This window comes from Trichoderma harzianum (genome assembly GCF_003025095.1).
Source record: "Trichoderma harzianum CBS 226.95 unplaced genomic scaffold M431scaffold_4, whole genome shotgun sequence".
NCBI classification, from domain to species: domain Eukaryota; kingdom Fungi; phylum Ascomycota; class Sordariomycetes; order Hypocreales; family Hypocreaceae; genus Trichoderma; species Trichoderma harzianum.
In genome coordinates, this window is record NW_020209252.1 from 1,943,178 (window position 1) to 1,961,735 (window position 18,558).

The window sequence follows — 18,558 nt, forward strand, 5'->3', positions numbered from 1 at the left end:
AGAAAAAAAAATCTTTCTGTACTTGTACGATATTTGGTATTAGCATGAGGATGAGGGGGTGGTACGGACCAGGGCATCCTGGCCGCTGCATTTTTCTCTTATTCATGGCGAGCAACAACAAAAAGGGTACATTTTTATTCTGATGAGAAATGAACTGAACTTTTATGATAGCGAATTGCCTGAATACACATACAGGCCTGGCGTTTTTTACTGCTCTGTGAGTAGGGGTGGGTTTATTTCGATGCTATTATACCATGTTATATTACTATACTTTGAATACTATCACCGTGCTTTGATTAACCGAAACAACATCTTCTTTGGCATATTTGTGATTAAACCTATGTGACTGTGTCTACTCATATTGATCGATAGGAGCATTTGATGTAAGGACACGTATTAATGGGTATAAGCAAGGATACTTCCATGTTGCTACTGTATTAACTAGATCGCATACACACGGCATACAAACTACTTGCTGCATAATATACCTGTATGTTCCTTTTTATTTGTCTTTTCTGCTAAAATAACTTTTCATGCCGTCTTTGCGCCTTGTTGCTGATCGTAATATATCTCCTCGGCCTGGACGATGCACTGCATGTTGGCACCCAGCTTGTTAATGGTTTCTTGCCACTCTTCGTATTCGTCTGAGTCGAATACGATACCGCCACCTATCAAGATCGAAAAGTTAGTTATTGCTTGATCTATTTTTAAAACATTGAATGGGGAAAGTCAAAACGAACCTGCTTGGAGATACGCCACGCCCTCCTTGACCATCATGGTCCGCAGAGCGATACAAGTGTCCATGGCACCCTCAACGTCTTCGCCGTTCTCATCCACGCCGCCGTAGCCAAAGTATCCCACCGCACCGGCATACACGCCGCGCTTCTCCTTCTCCAGCTCGGCGATGAGCTCCATCGCCTTGACTTTTGGCGCGCCGGAGACGGTGCCGGCGGGGAAGATGGACCGGAAGGCGTCGAACCGGGTCTGGCCTGGGCGCAGGACGCCGGAGACCTGGGAGACGAGGTGCTGGACGTGGCTGAATTTCTCGACGACCATGAGGCGGTCGACGCGGACGGTGAATGGGTCGCCTACGCGGTTGACGTCGTTGCGGGCGAGGTCGACGAGCATGACGTGCTCGGCGCGGTCCTTGAGGGAGTTGCGCAGCTCGTTGGCCAGCCGCTCGTCCTCCTCTGGTGTTGGGCCTCGCTTGACCGTTCCGGCAATGGGGTGGGTGATTATCCTGCCTGCCTCAGACTTGACCAGCAGCTCGGGAGAGGCGCCGACGATCTGGAAGTCCTGGCAGTCGATGTAGAACATGTACGGCGACGGGTTGACGGTCCGCAGGTGTCGGTAGATGTTGAAGGGGTGGAGGTTGGTAGGGCGGGCGAAGCGCTGCGAGGGGACGGCCTGGATGATGTCGCCGATGACGATGTGCTCTTTTAGCTTGGTGACATGGCCTTCGTAGCCCTCGCGGCCAATGTTGGACTTGTACTCCTGGCCCAGCGTGATGGGGCCTTGCTCGGGCAGGGGGATCTCGGGGCTGTTGAGGACGTTTATCAGTTCGTCGATTGTCTTCTTTGCATCGTCGTACGCCGCTTCCAGGCCTGTCTGTCCGTCCGCCGGAACCTTGACGTAGCTAATGACCTTGATGATGCCGTAAAACTTGTCAAAGGCCACAATTGTGTCGTACAGCATGAAGAGAGACTCGGGAATCTTCAAGACGTCCTCCATCGGCCGTGCGGTCTTGGGCTCAAAGTATCGCACGCAGTCATATCCAACATAGCCAACGGCTCCTCCCGCCATGGGAGGCAGCCTCAAGCCCGGAACGTGTGCGACAACATGGTCGGCTAGCTCCTCCTCAAGGGCCGGCAGCGGATCCTTCTCGTCGCCGTGTAGCGGGCCGGTGGTGAGGATCTTGCGCGGGTTGGCGCCGACGAAGCTGTACCGGCCGACCTGCTCGGTGGCGGCCGATTCGAAGAGGAATGAATATGTGGAGGAGGCGGAGGAGGTGGACTTTGCGTGCGCCGAGACCTTGAGGTAGGCGGCGGAGGGGGTGATGAGGTCGGAGCTGATTTGGCGATAGACGGGCACGAGCGTGGGCTTCTTTGCGCCGCTCTTGAGGGGCTTGTTGAGGAGCTCTCTGACGGCGTCGAGAGACGGGATGAAGCTTCTCTATAGTCAAGGAGAGCAGATTAGCGCATTGAGGCCATGAAAAACAGGGTGGCGAGCCGATCTGGCGGCTTGCTGGGTGACGTGAAGAAAATTGATCAGCATGTAAGAAAAAAAAGATGACTAGCTTACCACATGTGCCATAGCGAGGGGGTATGTATGGTATCGATGCGAAAACTGAGAAGATGAAGAATGGGATAGAAAAGAAGAGGAGCGTCTACGGGAAGAGCGCTGGACCTCGAGTTGAGAACCTCAAAGCAATGTTGAAGATGGGCGCATGTATCCGCAGAGTTGATGGTGATAAGGACAGTAAGATGTAAGTCAGATCAGCAGAATCTTGGCTGTGACTCGAACGAACCCCACACCAATCGAAGGGTTCTGAAGTGCTAGCGGATGGAGGGGCAACTTTTGGGCCGGCACCGGCGTGTTGGCATTCCAGGTTAGTGAGAGCCACTAGCAGCGGAAGGGCGCTGAAGCCATCCATGAGTTGATCCATGGGTTGAAACCTCCACTGTCATCAATCTTCCAGTTGTCGCGCTGGGCTTTGATTGGTGCAATTGAACCCCTACCATGCTTGCTCAGTCAGGGTGGGCCGAGAATTGGCGGCACTTGGTCAGCGGCATTCACTTGTCGATGCATTTCCGTACAATGTCCACTGGTCCATCTATATCACCCAACAGCTCCTGTTTAGAGGCCTTCTAGCTCTCCAGCTAGTATTTCCCTTTGCCTCGAGAGGGCCAACGTCTTTTTTTGCCCTCGAGATGATGCCATGGACGGCTCGGGGGTCAAGAAGCCGCCCAAACGCCAGGAAGGCCGCATCATTCTGCAGTTTGTCCGTCTTACTCCCAACTCTGCCGTGAATAGAAGGTAGATGTCTAGTATGTATGTATGTCTTGCTAAATTCGGATCCATTAGGACTATGACTGCTTCTACGCTCAAGTGTTTGAGCAAAAGAACCCGGCTCTGAAATCAAAGCCGGTTGGCGTCAAGCAGAAGAACATCTTGGCCACGTGCAACTACAATGCGCGCCGCCGCAATGTCAAGAAGCTCATGCTCATTTCAGAGGCAAAGAAGATATGCCCTGATCTTGTCCTTGTCGACGGCGAGGACCTGACGCCGTTTCGGGATATGAGCAAAATACTCTTCAACTTCCTAAGATCTCACTCTTGGAACGGCAAAGCCGAACGCCTTGGTTTTGATGAGGTCTTCTTGGGTGCGTCTAAGAGTGCACGATAAATATCTACATATACTAACAGGTCTACCAGACGTGACGGACATTATCGAATACAACATGTTCTGTCTCAACCGGGCTTCAATGGCTGAATCTTTCTTCTACCTATCTAAAAAGGATCCCGAGCTGGGCTTCGCATGCGATTTAACCTCGATTGCAGGCTGCGTTGTTGGTGCCGCCCCTGAGAGTGTGGATTTGGAGAGCCCCATCTACTTGAGACACCTCTTGGGATCCCACCTTGCCCAATACTTGCGACTCAAATTAGAGCAAGGCTTTGGCTACACATCAACCTGTGGCATCTCTACAAACAAGCTTCTGAGCAAGCTCGTTGGTAGCAAGAACAAGCCGCAGAATCAGACAACGCTACTTGCATTGACTGATGATGATATCATCAACTTTGTAGACGGACACAAGCTTCGCACCATCCCAGGAATGGGCTCCAAGATCACGCACCTTTTGGAAGCCCATATCTTGTCCAAGGAACTCGATCAGGACCTTGGTCCCTTTGATTCTCTGGTTACTGCACGGGAAGCCCGTCTCCATCCAACCGTCACGCCATCCTTTCTAGAGACCCTTTTGGGCGGCCCAGGGGCCGAAAGAGGCGTCGGACCTCGAGTTTGGGGGTTTCTCCATGGCGTGGATCCTACTGAAGTCAAGGAAGCTACCGATGTACCGTCACAGATTAGCATTGAAGACACCTACAAGGGCCTTGAAACGGTGCCCCGAATAACGGAAGAGCTTCACAAGTTGTCCTGTTCTCTCATCCGCAGAATGAGGGTAGATCTCTCTGTCCTGGATGACGGTTCGGATATCCCTGGTAGTCGCAAGTGGATTGCTCGACCAAGGACGCTTCGCCTCTCGATTCGATCGTGGCCAAAGTCAGATGCCTCCCAGCCTCGGGACTTTAGTCGCGTGTCTCGGTCGGGACCGTTGCCAAGCTTTGTGTTTGACTTGAAGGCTGATATTGATGAGATCGCCCAGCAGCTAGTCGCAGAAGCGCTACTGCCATTGCTTCGCCGCCTACAGAATGAAAAGGGCCAAACGTGGAACCTGCAGCTGATTAACATCTGTGCCGCAAACATGGTTGCCGGAGCTACTGGCGACAAGATGGGGGCGGGACGGGACATTGCAACCATGTTTAAGAGGCAAGATGAAGTGCTTGCTCCCTGGAGAATTACATCTGACGCTATTGACGAGAATGATCAAATCATGGAAAACGAGACGGAGAGCATTGTGCCTGAAGATTCTGATTCTGACACGGACATTTCCTGGGAGGCTACAGACAATTCAATATGCGCTACCTGCGGTTATTCTATACCTTCGTTTGCGCTCTCCGCCCACTCAAGGTATCATGAGCTAGGCGAATGAGCCACGCCAATTACAATCACAGTTTCATTGAGAAAGAGATCTAGCCGTGTTGAGGCAAACACTTACACCAGCAGTCGCTACCTTTGTGCGATGATATTGCACATTCTAGTTGACTACTTGCGGACCATAGACGCCATGTCCTTTGACTGCGCTGTGAGCTGCGGTGGAACATGGTGCTTTCGATGCCTATGCGCAGAGAATATTCCACGAGGGCGCATACCCTTGTCTGGCCGCCTTATTCAGCCAAAGCTTGAGAGGAAACTCGAAGCGTACCGGCTAGGCGGTATTAATGAAGCCGCCTCCTTTGTCACTAGTATCACCGACCCAGGCGCAATTCGATAGAGGTTTCTTGGCAACACATACACTAATAAGGGTTTCATAAATGAGGTGGCCTAGGCCGTGTAACACAAATGAATTTACAACCACATTAGGCAATATGAATGAGGGACGATGAAAGGGAGGGGGGGCTGCTGCTCAAAAGGCATTGTTGAATCAAGTCCTGTGTGAGCTTGCAAGAATTAACCTTTTGAGCAAACCTTTGTAGATCAAGTATATATATTAGTTCGTACCTATCCAAGACCTCGGGTTGGCAAACAGAATGATGATGAGACAGATTCGTTTCCGTCATGTTTGTGGACGGATAGCTGTCGTGTCTGTGCCACCTTTGAGGTGTCCCGTTGTCAGACCAAAGCTTGATTGCCTTGCCCGTCTAGTGCGTTGACAGGTCGATGTCTTTCAGTGAGAGAGAGAGAAATATTTCGATGCTACGATATGCCAGCGACGCATCTCGCATCTCTTGGAAGCGGGTGGTCGCGAGTAAGCTTAACTTGATGCTCTGGCTGGCGGCATGGTATTGTTGGGGCAGCGGCACTCTTGCGCAGCGGATATACACATATTCAACAAACAATAGACATGGATTGTTTTGTTTGTTCGGAGTCTAGAAATCCAGCAGCTCCTTCGGTTCCGCCTCGAAATACCGATTAAGATGTCCCTATAAACCTCACCCTGGGCCCTCGTTATCCTCTCCTTTCTTATCTTTCACTTCTTTGTCCTCTTCTCTTCCATCCAATCTTCCACCCTTATCTTCCCACTCATAGATTCGGCACTTCATCAAAACACGAGAGTAAATTATCGCTCAGCCACGCAGAACAAGGCAACGGCTCCTAACATGCAGTGGCCAGCACGGGACGCGGAGCCGATGCAGACGCTATGCGGATTCTTGGGTAGCCGGTGCTCTGGCAGCTTCGCCTTGCCACCATCGTGCGGTCTTGTGGTCTTTTTGCCTTTGTCCTCCGCCCGCGATTGTAATGCTGTTAGCTTGGTGAGTTTTGTCTTTTGTTATCCTTCTTTATAATATAATATTGCTGTTGGTAGCTGCGTTGCTGCTTTTACTATCCCTAAGGTACTAAGTATAGTAGTTTGTTGGCCTAGAGTACAAAGGGAAGTGAAGCCGTTTCTGGTCTTTTACATCCCGCTACCGTTCGTGATGCAGTGACTTTGCCTTTGTTTGCCCTTTATTTTACCCTCCCATATTTCCCTGCGGCTGTGTTTATTTGCTGCCCTTAGCTCTTTTGACTGTAGACCGACCTTTATCTCCTGTATTACGGTGCATTGAGAAGACAATCCTTTTATCAATTATTCCTCTTTTCCATCTTTATTTCTTTCCTTCTTCCTTCTTCCCTTCTTTCCCTCCTTCTTTCCTTCTTTCTTTCTTCCTTCTCTCCTTCTCTCTCTTTCACTCACTCTCATCTCCGTTCTGCTCCTTCCCTCGATGACTTGCATGCATGAATCTGCTCCTGCCATCCGTCTCGGAAGCAACGCCTGGCAGCCGCCTAGCAGCCGGCCAGTCCCAAATTCACCAGCGTTCCTTCCCACAGCCTTTTCGGTTCACCTTCTGTTCAGATTCTGTTTGTTTCATCTCCATTCCTTCTTCTCGTTTCTTCCATTTTCTGGTTCTTCTTCTCTCCTCTCTTCTCCTCTCAACTCGCACATCCACCAATCTTGATTCCCCCTTCTCTATCACGAGGTTGATATGCCTGTTACTTCTTCAGACACATCACAGCTTCATCGCCTCTCGCAGAATCCGGCCTCTTTGATTGCTATCTCCACCGTCATCACGAATCGATATTTCGTCTGGCCATCCTCACTGGCAGTCACCCCGAACTTCAACATCCACTACTCAATTGCTCAGGAGCTTGTTTGCCAGAGATCTGCATCCCGCCTTTTAGAACTCAGTAGCCCAGTCTCTTAACGTCGACGGGCTATCGAATCAACCCATAATTCTCTCAGAAGCAGGCTATCAAGAATTAGACACTGAATTTCGACACGGCACGATACTTCATTCTCCTCAAGAAAAGTCCTGCTCAGGCGAATCAAAACGTTGATCATGGCTCGGGGACGCGGAGGCGGCAATCATATCCAACGTCGCGCAGTCGACTTGACCGGTATTATCTCAATAGCTGAGAGAAATGACTTGGAGACTTTGGTCAAGGCTATTACGGAAAGAATGGCCAGAGATATTAGCAACATCTTTGACTCTCCCCCCGTTGCCCCAATTCAAGGCGACCACGGTCATCACAAGTGGCTTTTGCTCCCCTTGCTGCATCACAAACAGAATAGGTCGGCATCCCATTCCCATTCCCTAATGGGCTTGATACACGCCAATTCATCGAATACTTATGACAAGGCTCGAGAAATCATCGAAAAGGAAGAAAAGCAGGCTATGACTCCACAACTACGCGAGTTGAAAAAGGAAGCCTTGGTCTTCTTCGACAAATGGCAATCAATTGTTTTGCTAAGGGTTAAAAATGTTGCTGTGAATGATCAGCAATGCTTCCAGGGAAGTTCTCGTGGTCGTGGACTGAGAGGAGCACCTCGCGGGCGAGGCGGAGGTGTAGGCGGCCGTGGTGGGGGAATAATACGCCCCCAGACTCTAGCAACAGGTTTGATGAATCTCTCCCAGCTTCCCATACTTCTCCAACTATGCGTGAGGAGAAATTTTGCAAACTAACGATCTTGTAGGACCGCCTCGTGCACCCTCGAACTACGCGGATCGTGATTTGGCTGCTCGTCACCCCCCTATTCCAAATGCACTATGGACTCTGGATTTGAACAAGCGCAAATCGCTGCTGCAGATCGTCTTCTTTATTATGTTATCCATGCAAGAGTACACGGCAAACTCGAGACAGCTCCTTCTAGGCCTCACAACTTCCTTGAACCTCCCATTCAAGGTGTATCAAGAGGAAGAACTACGCCTTGCTCAAGGATTAGCCAAGGCAGCTCTTGATCAAGCCAAGGCGGATCAAGCCAAAGCGGCTCTTGATCTTTCTCCGGAGGATGCTATCAACCAAAAGTCTGAAGAATCGAAGAGCGCACGACGTTGGAAAGTTGGATTAGGAGGCCATCCGGGAAAGCTTGCTGCTCCGAAGCTTGCTGCTCCCCTTATTGACGTCGGTATTGGTACCGCACATGAGGGCCTTGGCCTCACCTCCTCTGCCGCTGCAAGCCTTTTGGGTACAATGGCAGAAAATGCAACTGCAATGGGTGCTCTTTTCGGTATAAATGCTTCGAAACCGACAGCCAAGATGATGGAGATTTTTGCCCGCGAGATTCAAGACTTTGCATTCATCCCTCTTCATGGTGTGGAAGGCTCTGAGTATCGCGATGCTCGAGAGATCCCTGCAGAGCATCGTAGACTCTGCCTTACAATTGCTCTGAGCGGATTCCTTCTCGAAGATGAAGATGCCACAAAAAACTGGCGTTGTCTTGGCCGCTTTACGGAGTCTTTTGTCACACGATGGGAAGTTGCAGCTCTTACCAACCTTGGCAACTCTCTCGAGGAGGTGGTAAAGAGTAGTGCTTGGATCGATGGGCAAAAAGAGATTAAAGCTCGCACAGGTAAGTGAAATTGGGCTGATTCAACAGTGTATTAATTCTCAATATTGACGTTAATGTGCAGTCTTCTCAAGCCTCATCGATTCCTCCTGGCCAGTTAAGCTGCTCAGATCAAGCAAGATTATGGACAATTCTTGGAGTGTTGGAATGGTAAGAGCGGAGAAGGCGGGTGCTGTCCTTGCTGACGCCATTATGCGACAAAAGTTCCAGGGAGACAGGCCAGTTTCATTGGTAGGATACAGTCTTGGGGCCCGAGCCATATACGCATGCCTCATGGTGTTGGCAGAGCGCCGACAATTTGGAATCGTCGACTCAGTCATACTGATGGGCACCCCGGCGCCATCGGAAAGTCGAGTGTGGCTGACGCTCAAGAGCGTTGTGTGCGGTCGCTTGATCAACGTCTACTCAGAGCACGACTATATCCTGGGGTTTCTATATCGAACCTCCAATATTCAATTCGGCGTCGCTGGCTTGCAGGAAATCCAAGGGGCAGATGGTGTCGAGAACTACAGAGTGCGTAACCTTCCTCGAGGCCATCTTAGTTACCAAAGCCAGGTGAGTCAAATTTTGAAGAACGTCGGCTGGGAGGATATCAGGGCAGATGTTGTCAAAGTGGGAAAATGAAGTGTATCAAAATATGCCAGGCTGTAGTTTGTTGCTTGTTCAGCCGCGTACGTTTACTAGATTGTCACCAGACTCGAACGGAGAGTTGTGTGTTTTCAGACTTGGAGAGAAGGACTCTGTATCGTTCGTGTTTGAGCCCCGAGCTTTTTTATCTAGTCAGATGCGGTGTGAATAGCTTTCTGGTCGATTGTTTTGTATTTATTTAGCTATTATGGTTCAGCCAACTTTGCCAGTGTCTATACGATTCATCTTTTTTAGGTAACGGACTCAATTCTGTTCACTGTTTGTGCGTATGAGCTGTGTATAGGTCAATATCAGGAGGTTAGCAAGTTGAGTGCACAGGCAAACACAACACAAATCCGTGAAAGACGGTCAAGCAAATCGAATCAAAAATAGTCCAAATTAACAAAGAGCTCCCTTGCCAGAAAAAAAAAATTGCTTGTTCTAAAAAAAGAGAAAACGAGCTTCCCATCCCGTTTAGGTCAAACCAGTTCAAAAGGAAAAAGAAAAAAAGAAAAAAAAACCAACACAAACTTGGTTTTTTATATGCCATCGTATGCCTCTCTCCTTCACCTCAATAAGAAAAAATTCCATGCATGCATGCCCGTTGCTTCTTTTTTTTTACAGTTGAAAAAGAAAAATAGTTTCTTGACCCCTTCTTCCTCCTTCCTTCCTCTCCCCATTCGCGAGTATGTTGTGACTTTCGACAATAGATTACATCGATGCGTATTGATTTTATTATACATTTGAAGGATTTTATCTTGCTTCTCATCCACATCGCCGTTTTTCTCTCACTCTCACTTTCCATTTCAATGCAAAGTTTGTCCACTTTTCCTCTCAAAGCCAAGAAAGAAAATGGGGATCTTATAGGGGCGTGCCACCCAGCATGTTGGGAACTTGCTTTCGAGCAACTCCCTTGGGACCACGCGGCTCGACACGGGGAACGCCCTGGATGGTGCGAGGCTCACGCATGAGCGATCTGTCAAGGCGAGCCGGCATCCGCGTCACGATGCTGTGATATTCGCCCGGGAAGTTACCCTTGGGCAGAGGCACAGAGGCTGTGCGCCATATGTGCTCTGAAGTATCGCTAAGATAGGGGGGAATCTTGCCGTTGCTGCCGCTGCTGGAAGCGCTGCTGCCACTACGGCCTGATGGTGAGAGCCCCCATGAATTGGTACCGCTGTTACCGCGAAGCGTTGACAGCCTGGACAAGCTCGAAGGCAGACCAGTGCGTCCACGTGCCTTCTTAGCCATAATGATCTCGTCGAAGAGCCGGATTTCAGGCTCAGAGGCAAGCTTGATTTCTCTGTCATGGATAAATTCGTTGAATGCTACGGAACTTGATTAGCAGCTGCCGTGACAATGTAAAAGAATGGAACAAAAAACATACCTTGCGTCTCCCGCATCATCGTAACATACTCTTGCTGATCGTAAGGGAGACTCTTGATGAACCCATCCATGTCAAAGGCATACAGCTGGCCACCATTCTTCTGCTGCTTTGAGGGTTTGCCCAGGTATTTGCGGTATGTATACAACAAGCTGGCAAGGCAACGCACAAACGCCGCTCGGACACGGTCGGCGTGGAAAGCTTCGGTACACACCAGAGATACGAAGCCCAGGCATCTACCGTGAGCCACGGTCTTACAGGCACCGCACTTGTAGAATCCATCGCCTTCAGATCTCTCTTCGCAGATTGTGCAGACGGATGCGGTGTCCTTGGGGTTCCAGTTGAAGCAGTGTCCCTCTACCCAGACCGTCGTATCAGTGTTACTGACTGGCTGAATCTGCATGTTGGGCATAATAGTTGAGGCCGCCAAAGTCGAGGCCGCGTACGTCGATGGAGCATAACCTCCTCCAAAAGAAGACTGAGAATCCAAAGTTGAGATGGATAGATTTGTCTGATGGCCGTTGAGGAAGGGCAGGCTAGGCCGGTGGACGGGCTGGTACTTGTCGACGCCAAAAGAGGAGCTTCGTCGGCCCTTGTCTTCTCCAAAATGCCCAGATCGCTTCTCCCGAAGCGTTGCGGTCAAGGCGAACCCTGAATCACTGCGTGAGACCGGAGTGGACGGCATGGGAGGGAATTTCATGGAAACTGGAGATACGGAGGATTGAGGGCTGGTGTGATTCGACTTGCTCGTCCCGGGTCGATCAGATTTACCTGTGTCCACCATAGACACAGAAAATCCGTTAAAGACTGGGGGTAATAGCTCAGTTGGGGGGTCGGGATCCGCGAAGCTAGACGAATTCTGAGACACCCATTTGCCGAGAGTCGACGGCGGAGCAACGCTTGTGAACAGAGATGCGTTTTCCGATGAAAAGGAATCATACGGGAAAGCCTCCATTGCGTAAGGGGGAGGCCCTGTGGTAACACCGTATCGAAGCTTATGCGGAGCCGCAACCTGCAGCAAAGACATCAGCTTCCTACGATGCTGTCGAGGTAAACGGTTAGGCTGCGACGTAGCATCGATAGTGTCCTTGTCGAGATCAACCAGGACATAATCATCATCAGGGAGATCAATTCGCTCATAACGGCGCTCCACGCCAACAATATATGGGCAAGGAGCATCAAGAGCAGAGATCAACCTGGCGGGCAGTATAGGGATAAAGATGCTTGCCCATTTCAGAGGGTACAGAAGGTTTGCGAGAGCATGGCAGGCCAAGTGCAGCATGCTGGTGTGAGAGGAGAGGAAGATGATGCGAGATTCAGACATGGCGTATTCAAACAGAGCCACAATGTTCTCGAGGGAGAGGCATCTGAACAGAGCGTATATGTCAATGGTCCTAGAACCGGGAATCTCGTTGGCCGCTTCTTTGCGGGAGAAGAGGCGCAGTTCCCGTACGCCAATCTCGACTTGAGTTTTGGAGCCCAGTGGGCTAAAAGCCTCAGTACAAAGATTGACAACATATTGTTCCAAAGGCTGCCATCGGCCGACTTTGGGGGAGCTTGGAGGGATCCTGAGGACGGCGCCGTCGGTCATGGGAACAACAATCGCCTTGAGCCATTCTTTCCAGAATGCCATGTTTGCAGGATCTCTGCCCAGAATACCATACGCGCGTGGGGCCCAGAGACCTGTCTCGCCAGTTGTAAGGCCCTCAATTCTAGAGGCGGCACCGTGTCTCAGGGGCCTAAGCATGTCTGTCATGAGGGTAATCTTTTCCTCGACACCGCCGATCTCATCCTCGAGCCTATCGCGGGCCGGGGTGCCTGAGGGAATTGTCCCAAGCTTAGCCAAGAGCTGCGACAAGTGCGATCGCTCGCTGGCGAGGCGCACACCCAGGCTGGCGGCCAGCTCCCGCTCCTCGTTGGACATGTGGCTCTGTCGCCAGTCCTCGCATTTGTTCTCCACCACCTCGGCCACATCGGCAGGCAGTGCTGTCCACACAATGAGTGTAATGCCGTACAACTTGGAATTGTCGTCGGATGTCATTGTGAAGCCATGCCAGGTAGACCTCGGCCGATCATCGGACGAGACAATCTGAACATCGTTGGGGAAGGCGAACATGGGCACATAATCGGGGAACTTTCCTCGTCGAGCGACCTCGTCGGTAGCAGTCTTGGGTGGGTACCGGTCCAGGAGCATAGGCTCGAAGCGTCTCTTGAGGGGATGCATATCGGGATCGGTATTCAAAGGCTCGGGAGGGGGGATCACCGAGTTGTAGTTACTAAGTCGTCTCGTGGTCCTTATTGAAGCTATGACAGAGTCTTAGTTAGACATGATCTTCAAGTTATACACGGCAGGTGAGAAAGGGAAGGGGAAAGGCACTCACGAGCTCTTTGTGACATGGGTCTGGCAACGCTGGGCTGCTTCCGCAGGCTGTTCATATCCCTAAAGCTGATCTTGCGGCGGATGCTACCCTTAATGCTCCTCAGAGGACTGACCCTTCCGCTGGGTTCAGCCTCGTCGGCACGAATGCGCTCAGCCCGAGGGTTGACCATGGGCGCTCGTGCCTGTGTTTTCGCACCAGCACTGAAGGAAAGATCCTCGAGGAAATTCTCCCTCTCTGCAGCGAACTTCAGAAGTGCCTTGTCGAAATCAAAGTCCCCCATAAGGCCCAAGAATTCGCCCATCGAACCGCCATTGTTGATGCCATCCCCGTTAGGGATGCCGCTGCCATTGCCAATGCCTGGCCTGGCCTTTATAGTGGCACTGCTCCTGTTGCTCCTTGTGTTGCCATCATCCTCCTCGATGGTCTGAACAGAATTTCGGCCGTCCAAAGAGAGCTTGGAGAAGCGGTTGGCAGAATTCTGGCGAGAGTGGCGGGCGGCGCTTGGCTTGGTGTGGTTGCTAGCAGCGTCCTCCTCATCCTCGGGCTCTCCATCCTCGACGATGGTAGTCGTCTCGGTGGAATGGGTCACTGGCGGCAAGGACTCATCGTAAATCACCGCCTCTATGCCGGCGATCCAGAAGTATTCCGCCAGGGGAGTCGATGAGCCCTCCATGTCATGTCAAGTAGTTCACCCCCTTACCGTCAGATACGGCGATTGATGCTTCGACAAATGTGCAGTTGCAGCCCCTCAGTGGCCTTGCACTTTTGGTTTGGCTTGTCTCTGTCTCCAGTGCCAACGCCCAATATTTTTTGATTTTTCCTTTTCGTCTCGGCCCAGGAACGTGCAGTCGGTGAACGGCGCGTGGCACGTTGAATGCTGCAAGAAAGTCAGTAGGGGCACGCAGGACAGGGGCATGGAGCCTGTTTGACGGTAGGTGGCATCGCTGCCGCCACCAAAGCTGTGAAACAGCTACGCACCGAGACACAGGCAAGGACGCTGCCTCCTATTTCTATTGATTATGCCGTACGGCTTAATTCAGGGAGAAGAAAAGCGACAAAAGGGCGAGGTCGACCTGGAGAAGAATTGTCGTGAAATTGGACTGGGGGGGAAAAGGCGCCGTGGGAGGGGGGGTTTCGTGAGCCCCTTTGGTCTTTGGTGCTGCAGAGCTTCGATGCCTCGACGTCGATTGTTTTCCAGGATGCTCCTGGTCCCGCAAGCGATTCAAACGCCACAGGTCAGCACTGGATTGCCAGCTCTGGTCGACCCGGCGAACGAATGCATTCGCAGTGCAACAGAAGGATTCTGCTGGAGCGGTGCGCAGTGCAGAGAGCGGACTGCGGAATGCGAACTGCGAAAGACTCGAGGGGATTAAGGTGGTCTCGAAAGGGGAGGAAAAGGGTCGCGCAAAGCCCCCGGCATGGCTATGGGGCAGAGGTACAGGTACGGGTGTCCATACAGGCACTACAGTGGGCTTGTAGGGACTGGCCTGGGGGAGTTTGGGGGCGCCAGCCGGTTTGGCACCGATCTGCGCCGGCGCTTGTTGCAGCCATCGACAAGCGAAAAAAGGTGCAGCCAGGGAATCGCAGGTACCGCTACCTTGCGTCCAGTGCAGCAGCTGCCCCGTGCAAGCCAGAAACAACAGGACTTTCAAGCTCCCTTCGTTTATGGCTGTGCTTTGCTCAGTAAATAATATCGCATCCCACCCGTTTCATGCCAGAGCCAATGGAGGGCTATCACTGGACATCGCTGGCTTTAGCCGCATCAAATGGCTGCCATCCTTTTTACGATCCCAAGCAACAAACGATTCTTCAAGCACCTGTAATCTGTAAAGGTGCGAGGCTTGCAGGGGTCTGGCTTAAGGTACAGGTACAGTTACGGAGTGCTGGATCCAAACGGTACTAAAATGGCAAAACCTGTAAGGTACCAGGTACTAGCCGTAGCGTTGCGAGTTGCGGAAGCAAGCCACCCCGTCGAGCCGTATAGCAGCCAACACTTCAAGGGAATCAACGGCTCTCCAAGGCGCTGGGTAGTCTCTACATCGGCGAAAAGTACAAGATATGGGACTGCAAAGAATGATGGCTGCATTCATGGCACTAAACTCCAGCCCGGCTTGAGAGACGAAAACTTGCATCCCAAGTATTCAAGTACCAGTACAGATGGAAGGAATGCTTGCAGGTCGCGTTCCGCTGCCCTCGCTCACCTACTAGTTTGGGCTTCCACGCACGGGTCACGCATCTCGCAGAAGCAGCGGCAGAAATAGCATTGATGGAGCAGCCACAGGGATTAAGCAAACATTAGCACTTGTAAGCATTATAATTGGGTGCTGCCGGGTTTGGCAGTAGGAGGTACTGTACTTGGTCGAGAGGAGGCTGATTCTCTCGCTGGTAGGGGTAGGTACCTGCATGTTGGTTCTTGTACACCCAACTCCGTTATTCGTACTGGTGCTGATGGGAAACGTCCACGGATTACAGACCCAGGGATCCAAATCAGTCACCGTGCATCGTCTTCCGGACCTGTTGGTCAGTCGCATCAGTGCTCCGGCATGGCCGTCTTTGCATTTGTATCGGGTGCAGGACGGCGGCAGGCGATGACGTTTTCTCGTACTCACAATCAATACGTCTAGGATCGGGGTGTTAAACAGCGTTCAATGTCATATTCGACGTCAGCAGGAGAGTCGAGAAACTAACCGACTGCAGGATCTATGCCCACCTGGTGTCTTATACCTGTTGCAGGGCGTTATACGAAGCTGAAGACAACCAAGACCGCCAGTTCGGAGCAGATTATCAAGATGTTGAACGACTACGTGTACCTTTGGTGAACAGGTACCTAGAGGTACAGTTACAATTACGTTACAAGACATCTTCCTTGGGTACAAGTAAGGCACTGAGAAGGCGTGCTAATGCATGCGGGTTAGAGAAGAGGATGGGCATGGAAAGATACAAGTCACAAAGGAGAAGACCTCGAGGTTTCCGCTCCTACAACAAGTACTGTATCCAGTGCTTGGTACAAATACCTTCAGGCTGCTAAGGCGCCCTACAAATTGCAGTGCAGTTGAGGTTAGGTTCAGAGGTGCCATTTTTACCTCTTCCATCATCTCCAGCCGTCCCCGAAACAAACGGCCGGCATTGATCTCTCTTCACCCGGACAGGCAGCGGAAACATTGCCGGCCCTAAGCTCATACTATCGATGTCCAGGCAGCCTGTGCTAAGCTGATTCGAGATGCTGCTAGGTTAGTAGCTGGCGTAGCACAAGGTCATGTTGATATGCAAAAAATCGACAGCATGCTAATAATTCCCAAGCGCAATCGCCACAGTGTACTGCAGACTTGAATACAGAATCGGACGGCCAGTCGTTGGGCAGTCCCCGGTCAACTAAGAGACGGCTATCGGGAGGTGTGTCTACCAGTGCAGTTGTGCGCTGGTCGACTGGTAAGCAGCAATCCTCTTACAGTCCCCCCAGAATTGAAAGGGTGATCCGAGAGCCAATCTCGAGCTCCATAATCGATGCTCCATGACTTGCATGCCTCATGTATGCGCATGTACAAGTACGGAGTAAGCTGCTGTGGACACTCCGTGGACTAGCACAACTCCGCCTCCTCTCAGAACAAGAGGCATGGCAACCACGCTCAATCAGACGGCAGAGACGATCAACAGGTTATGGAACATGCATCATCTACACGTGTGAGTTCTTGGGACAGCACAATCGCCTCTTCCCGCGCCGTACGATACGCTCCCTCACTCGTGCCTCTTGAGAGATGCAGACAAGCTTCCAGAACCAGAGACGGCATCCCTCTCCCAAACTCTAGGAACCAGGCACCAAATCCAGCAACCCAAGGCGTCAGGGATACCCCTGGCACAGCTAGGGCGGTAGGCGCGCCTCGCGTCAACTGGCTCGTCGTCGGCCTTCTTCCTCTAGCGGCGGCTGATGACTCCTGGGGGTGCTTGTAATATTTCGTACTTGTGCGGTACAGGATTATGATTGATCGATAATAAGATGGGCTTCTCTTCTCACCGCAATCGCTCTGCTCTGCAGCCATCGTGAGTGGCTTTGAGCAGTACTCCTCCCTGCAGGCGATATCTGCGCACAGTCGCGAAGCGCAAGGGGGGGGAAACTGATAAAAGGTACTCCGATTGACAGAATGCTACCAGTTACAAGTCCGTATCTATGCAGCAGAGACCTCCTGTCGCCACTGAGATGCAGGTACAGCCACGCACGCGAGCGACAGCACCAAGCACTCGGACGACGCACATGGAAGCAAGCAACCCAAAGCCCAACTTTAGCGGTCTCCAACTAGCCCCTGGACAAGGTTGTTTGGCTCCGGCTGGGAAGCAGAAGCACGGGCCTTGGGAAGCAAGTGCTGCGCGAGTTCGCACTAAGGAGAACTAATATGGGATATGGGCGGAGGACTTCGTATACGGGACAAGATTCGTCTCCATGGAATTGGGATACGGAGCACGTTGACATATGAGGGGAGGACCCCTTTCTCCTCGAGCTGGCTAAATGGCTGGATACAGCTAGCTTTTGCTCTTGAACCGTCTTTCCGTCTTCGCCGCTCGAATCTTGTTTCCCCCCTTGGGAATCCTTCATCACCGACTCCCTCTGAGGCTTGACCAACTCCAGACCGAGCAGCGACGCTGGTGATATGTTACAGCCCATCTAGGAACCTTTTTTGTGGTGCAAGTACGAGTACATTCTTCGAACATACAGGGGATGGCCACCCTTTTGCAGATTCAGCAGCCTACTTGGACAAATTGGTACAACTGGAAGAAAGCAGCTGCAGGCCGTTTCAGGACACCCCACATATGATGTGTCACGATCTTAGCCAGCCACCCACTTGGACTGCTCAATCCAAATTGAACCCTTGCTTCGTGATCAACCTGGATCACGGAATGTTATCGACGGTGACTGCAATCACGGATCATTGCGGATATCACCAGAACTCATATCATCACGACAGGCCCCTTTAATGACCAGCAGGTGAATCAAGTTATCAGCTACGAGTATCACTGATCATAAGCTACTCCAGAAAAAATCTACATGTTCGTACTTGCAACTTGCAAATCCTACAAAAGACCCCTCCAATTCATCCAACCAACGCCGCCAAGGGACCAAGCAATCATGTAACGCCACGCTTCTCAGCAGCTCCTACGTCAAGTCTTCAACCGGCCCAATTCGTTATGGAAGGCCGAACGCCGATCACATTTAATCATTTTTCTGTCGATCGTCTTCTTCAACTCGGCGCATTTGTACCCGATTGGCGGCTTCATACCACTCCGATCTGAATTGATGGCCTCAATTCAACCTTTCGAGTCTCCCTAATACTGAATGCCATCACTCCTGGTTATCTTGTTGCTACTATTTATCATCTTGAATGTCTCCAGATCGCCGTATAATCCTCATTGGGCTTCAACAAACCCTTCACATAACTATTTGATCAGCTACCCCATGCTCATCCATCGTCTTCCATTCAGCTGTAAGAATAAATTCAAGAAAATACTCCGAA

General features: G+C 51.3%; 7 protein-coding genes across 7 annotated transcripts; 5 read left to right on the top strand and 2 right to left on the bottom strand.

The window, feature by feature from the left end:
- Positions 1-35: 35 nt before the first annotated feature.
- M431DRAFT_388704 (hypothetical protein) lies at positions 36-438 on the top strand. Its single transcript, XM_024914775.1, has one exon. The coding sequence runs from the start codon at positions 143-145 to the stop codon at positions 344-346; it is 204 nt and encodes a 67-aa protein (XP_024776572.1). The 5' UTR covers positions 36-142; the 3' UTR covers positions 347-438.
- Positions 321-2,527, bottom strand: M431DRAFT_112315 (hypothetical protein). The gene is made up of 3 exons (XM_024911826.1): positions 2,302-2,527; positions 741-2,172; positions 321-668 (listed from the first exon to the last, which is right to left on the bottom strand). The coding sequence occupies exons 1-3, from the start codon at positions 2,311-2,313 to the stop codon at positions 532-534; spliced, it is 1,581 nt and encodes a 526-aa protein (XP_024776573.1). The 5' UTR covers positions 2,314-2,527; the 3' UTR covers positions 321-531.
- A 411-nt stretch (positions 2,528-2,938) lies between these two features.
- M431DRAFT_493365 (hypothetical protein) lies at positions 2,939-4,768 on the top strand (the record flags this gene model as incomplete). Its single annotated transcript, XM_024917106.1, has 3 exons — positions 2,939-3,001; positions 3,085-3,382; positions 3,435-4,768. The coding sequence occupies 3 exons, from the start codon at positions 2,939-2,941 to the stop codon at positions 4,766-4,768; spliced, it is 1,695 nt and encodes a 564-aa protein (XP_024776574.1).
- A 1,569-nt stretch (positions 4,769-6,337) lies between these two features.
- On the top strand, positions 6,338-7,063 carry M431DRAFT_388738 (hypothetical protein). The gene has a single exon (XM_024914776.1). It carries the CDS (start codon positions 6,553-6,555, stop codon positions 6,862-6,864), a length of 312 nt encoding a protein of 103 aa, XP_024776575.1. The 5' UTR covers positions 6,338-6,552; the 3' UTR covers positions 6,865-7,063.
- A 31-nt stretch (positions 7,064-7,094) lies between these two features.
- M431DRAFT_112321 (hypothetical protein) lies at positions 7,095-9,286 on the top strand (the record flags this gene model as incomplete). The annotated part of the gene is made up of 3 exons (XM_024911828.1): positions 7,095-7,710; positions 7,790-8,665; positions 8,727-9,286. The coding sequence occupies exons 1-3, from the start codon at positions 7,155-7,157 to the stop codon at positions 9,284-9,286; spliced, it is 1,992 nt and encodes a 663-aa protein (XP_024776576.1). The 5' UTR covers positions 7,095-7,154.
- An 864-nt stretch (positions 9,287-10,150) lies between these two features.
- Positions 10,151-13,727, bottom strand: M431DRAFT_493368 (hypothetical protein; the record flags this gene model as incomplete). Its single annotated transcript, XM_024917107.1, has 3 exons — positions 10,151-10,617; positions 10,677-12,977; positions 13,055-13,727. The coding sequence occupies 3 exons, from the start codon at positions 13,725-13,727 to the stop codon at positions 10,151-10,153; spliced, it is 3,441 nt and encodes a 1,146-aa protein (XP_024776577.1).
- Positions 13,728-14,958: 1,231 nt separating this feature from the next.
- M431DRAFT_480525 (hypothetical protein) lies at positions 14,959-17,002 on the top strand (the record flags this gene model as incomplete). The annotated part of the gene is made up of 5 exons (XM_024915877.1): positions 14,959-15,281; positions 15,788-16,058; positions 16,250-16,369; positions 16,391-16,447; positions 16,637-17,002. 5 exons carry the CDS (start codon positions 14,959-14,961, stop codon positions 17,000-17,002), a joined length of 1,137 nt encoding a protein of 378 aa, XP_024776578.1.
- Positions 17,003-18,558: the final 1,556 nt, after the last annotated feature.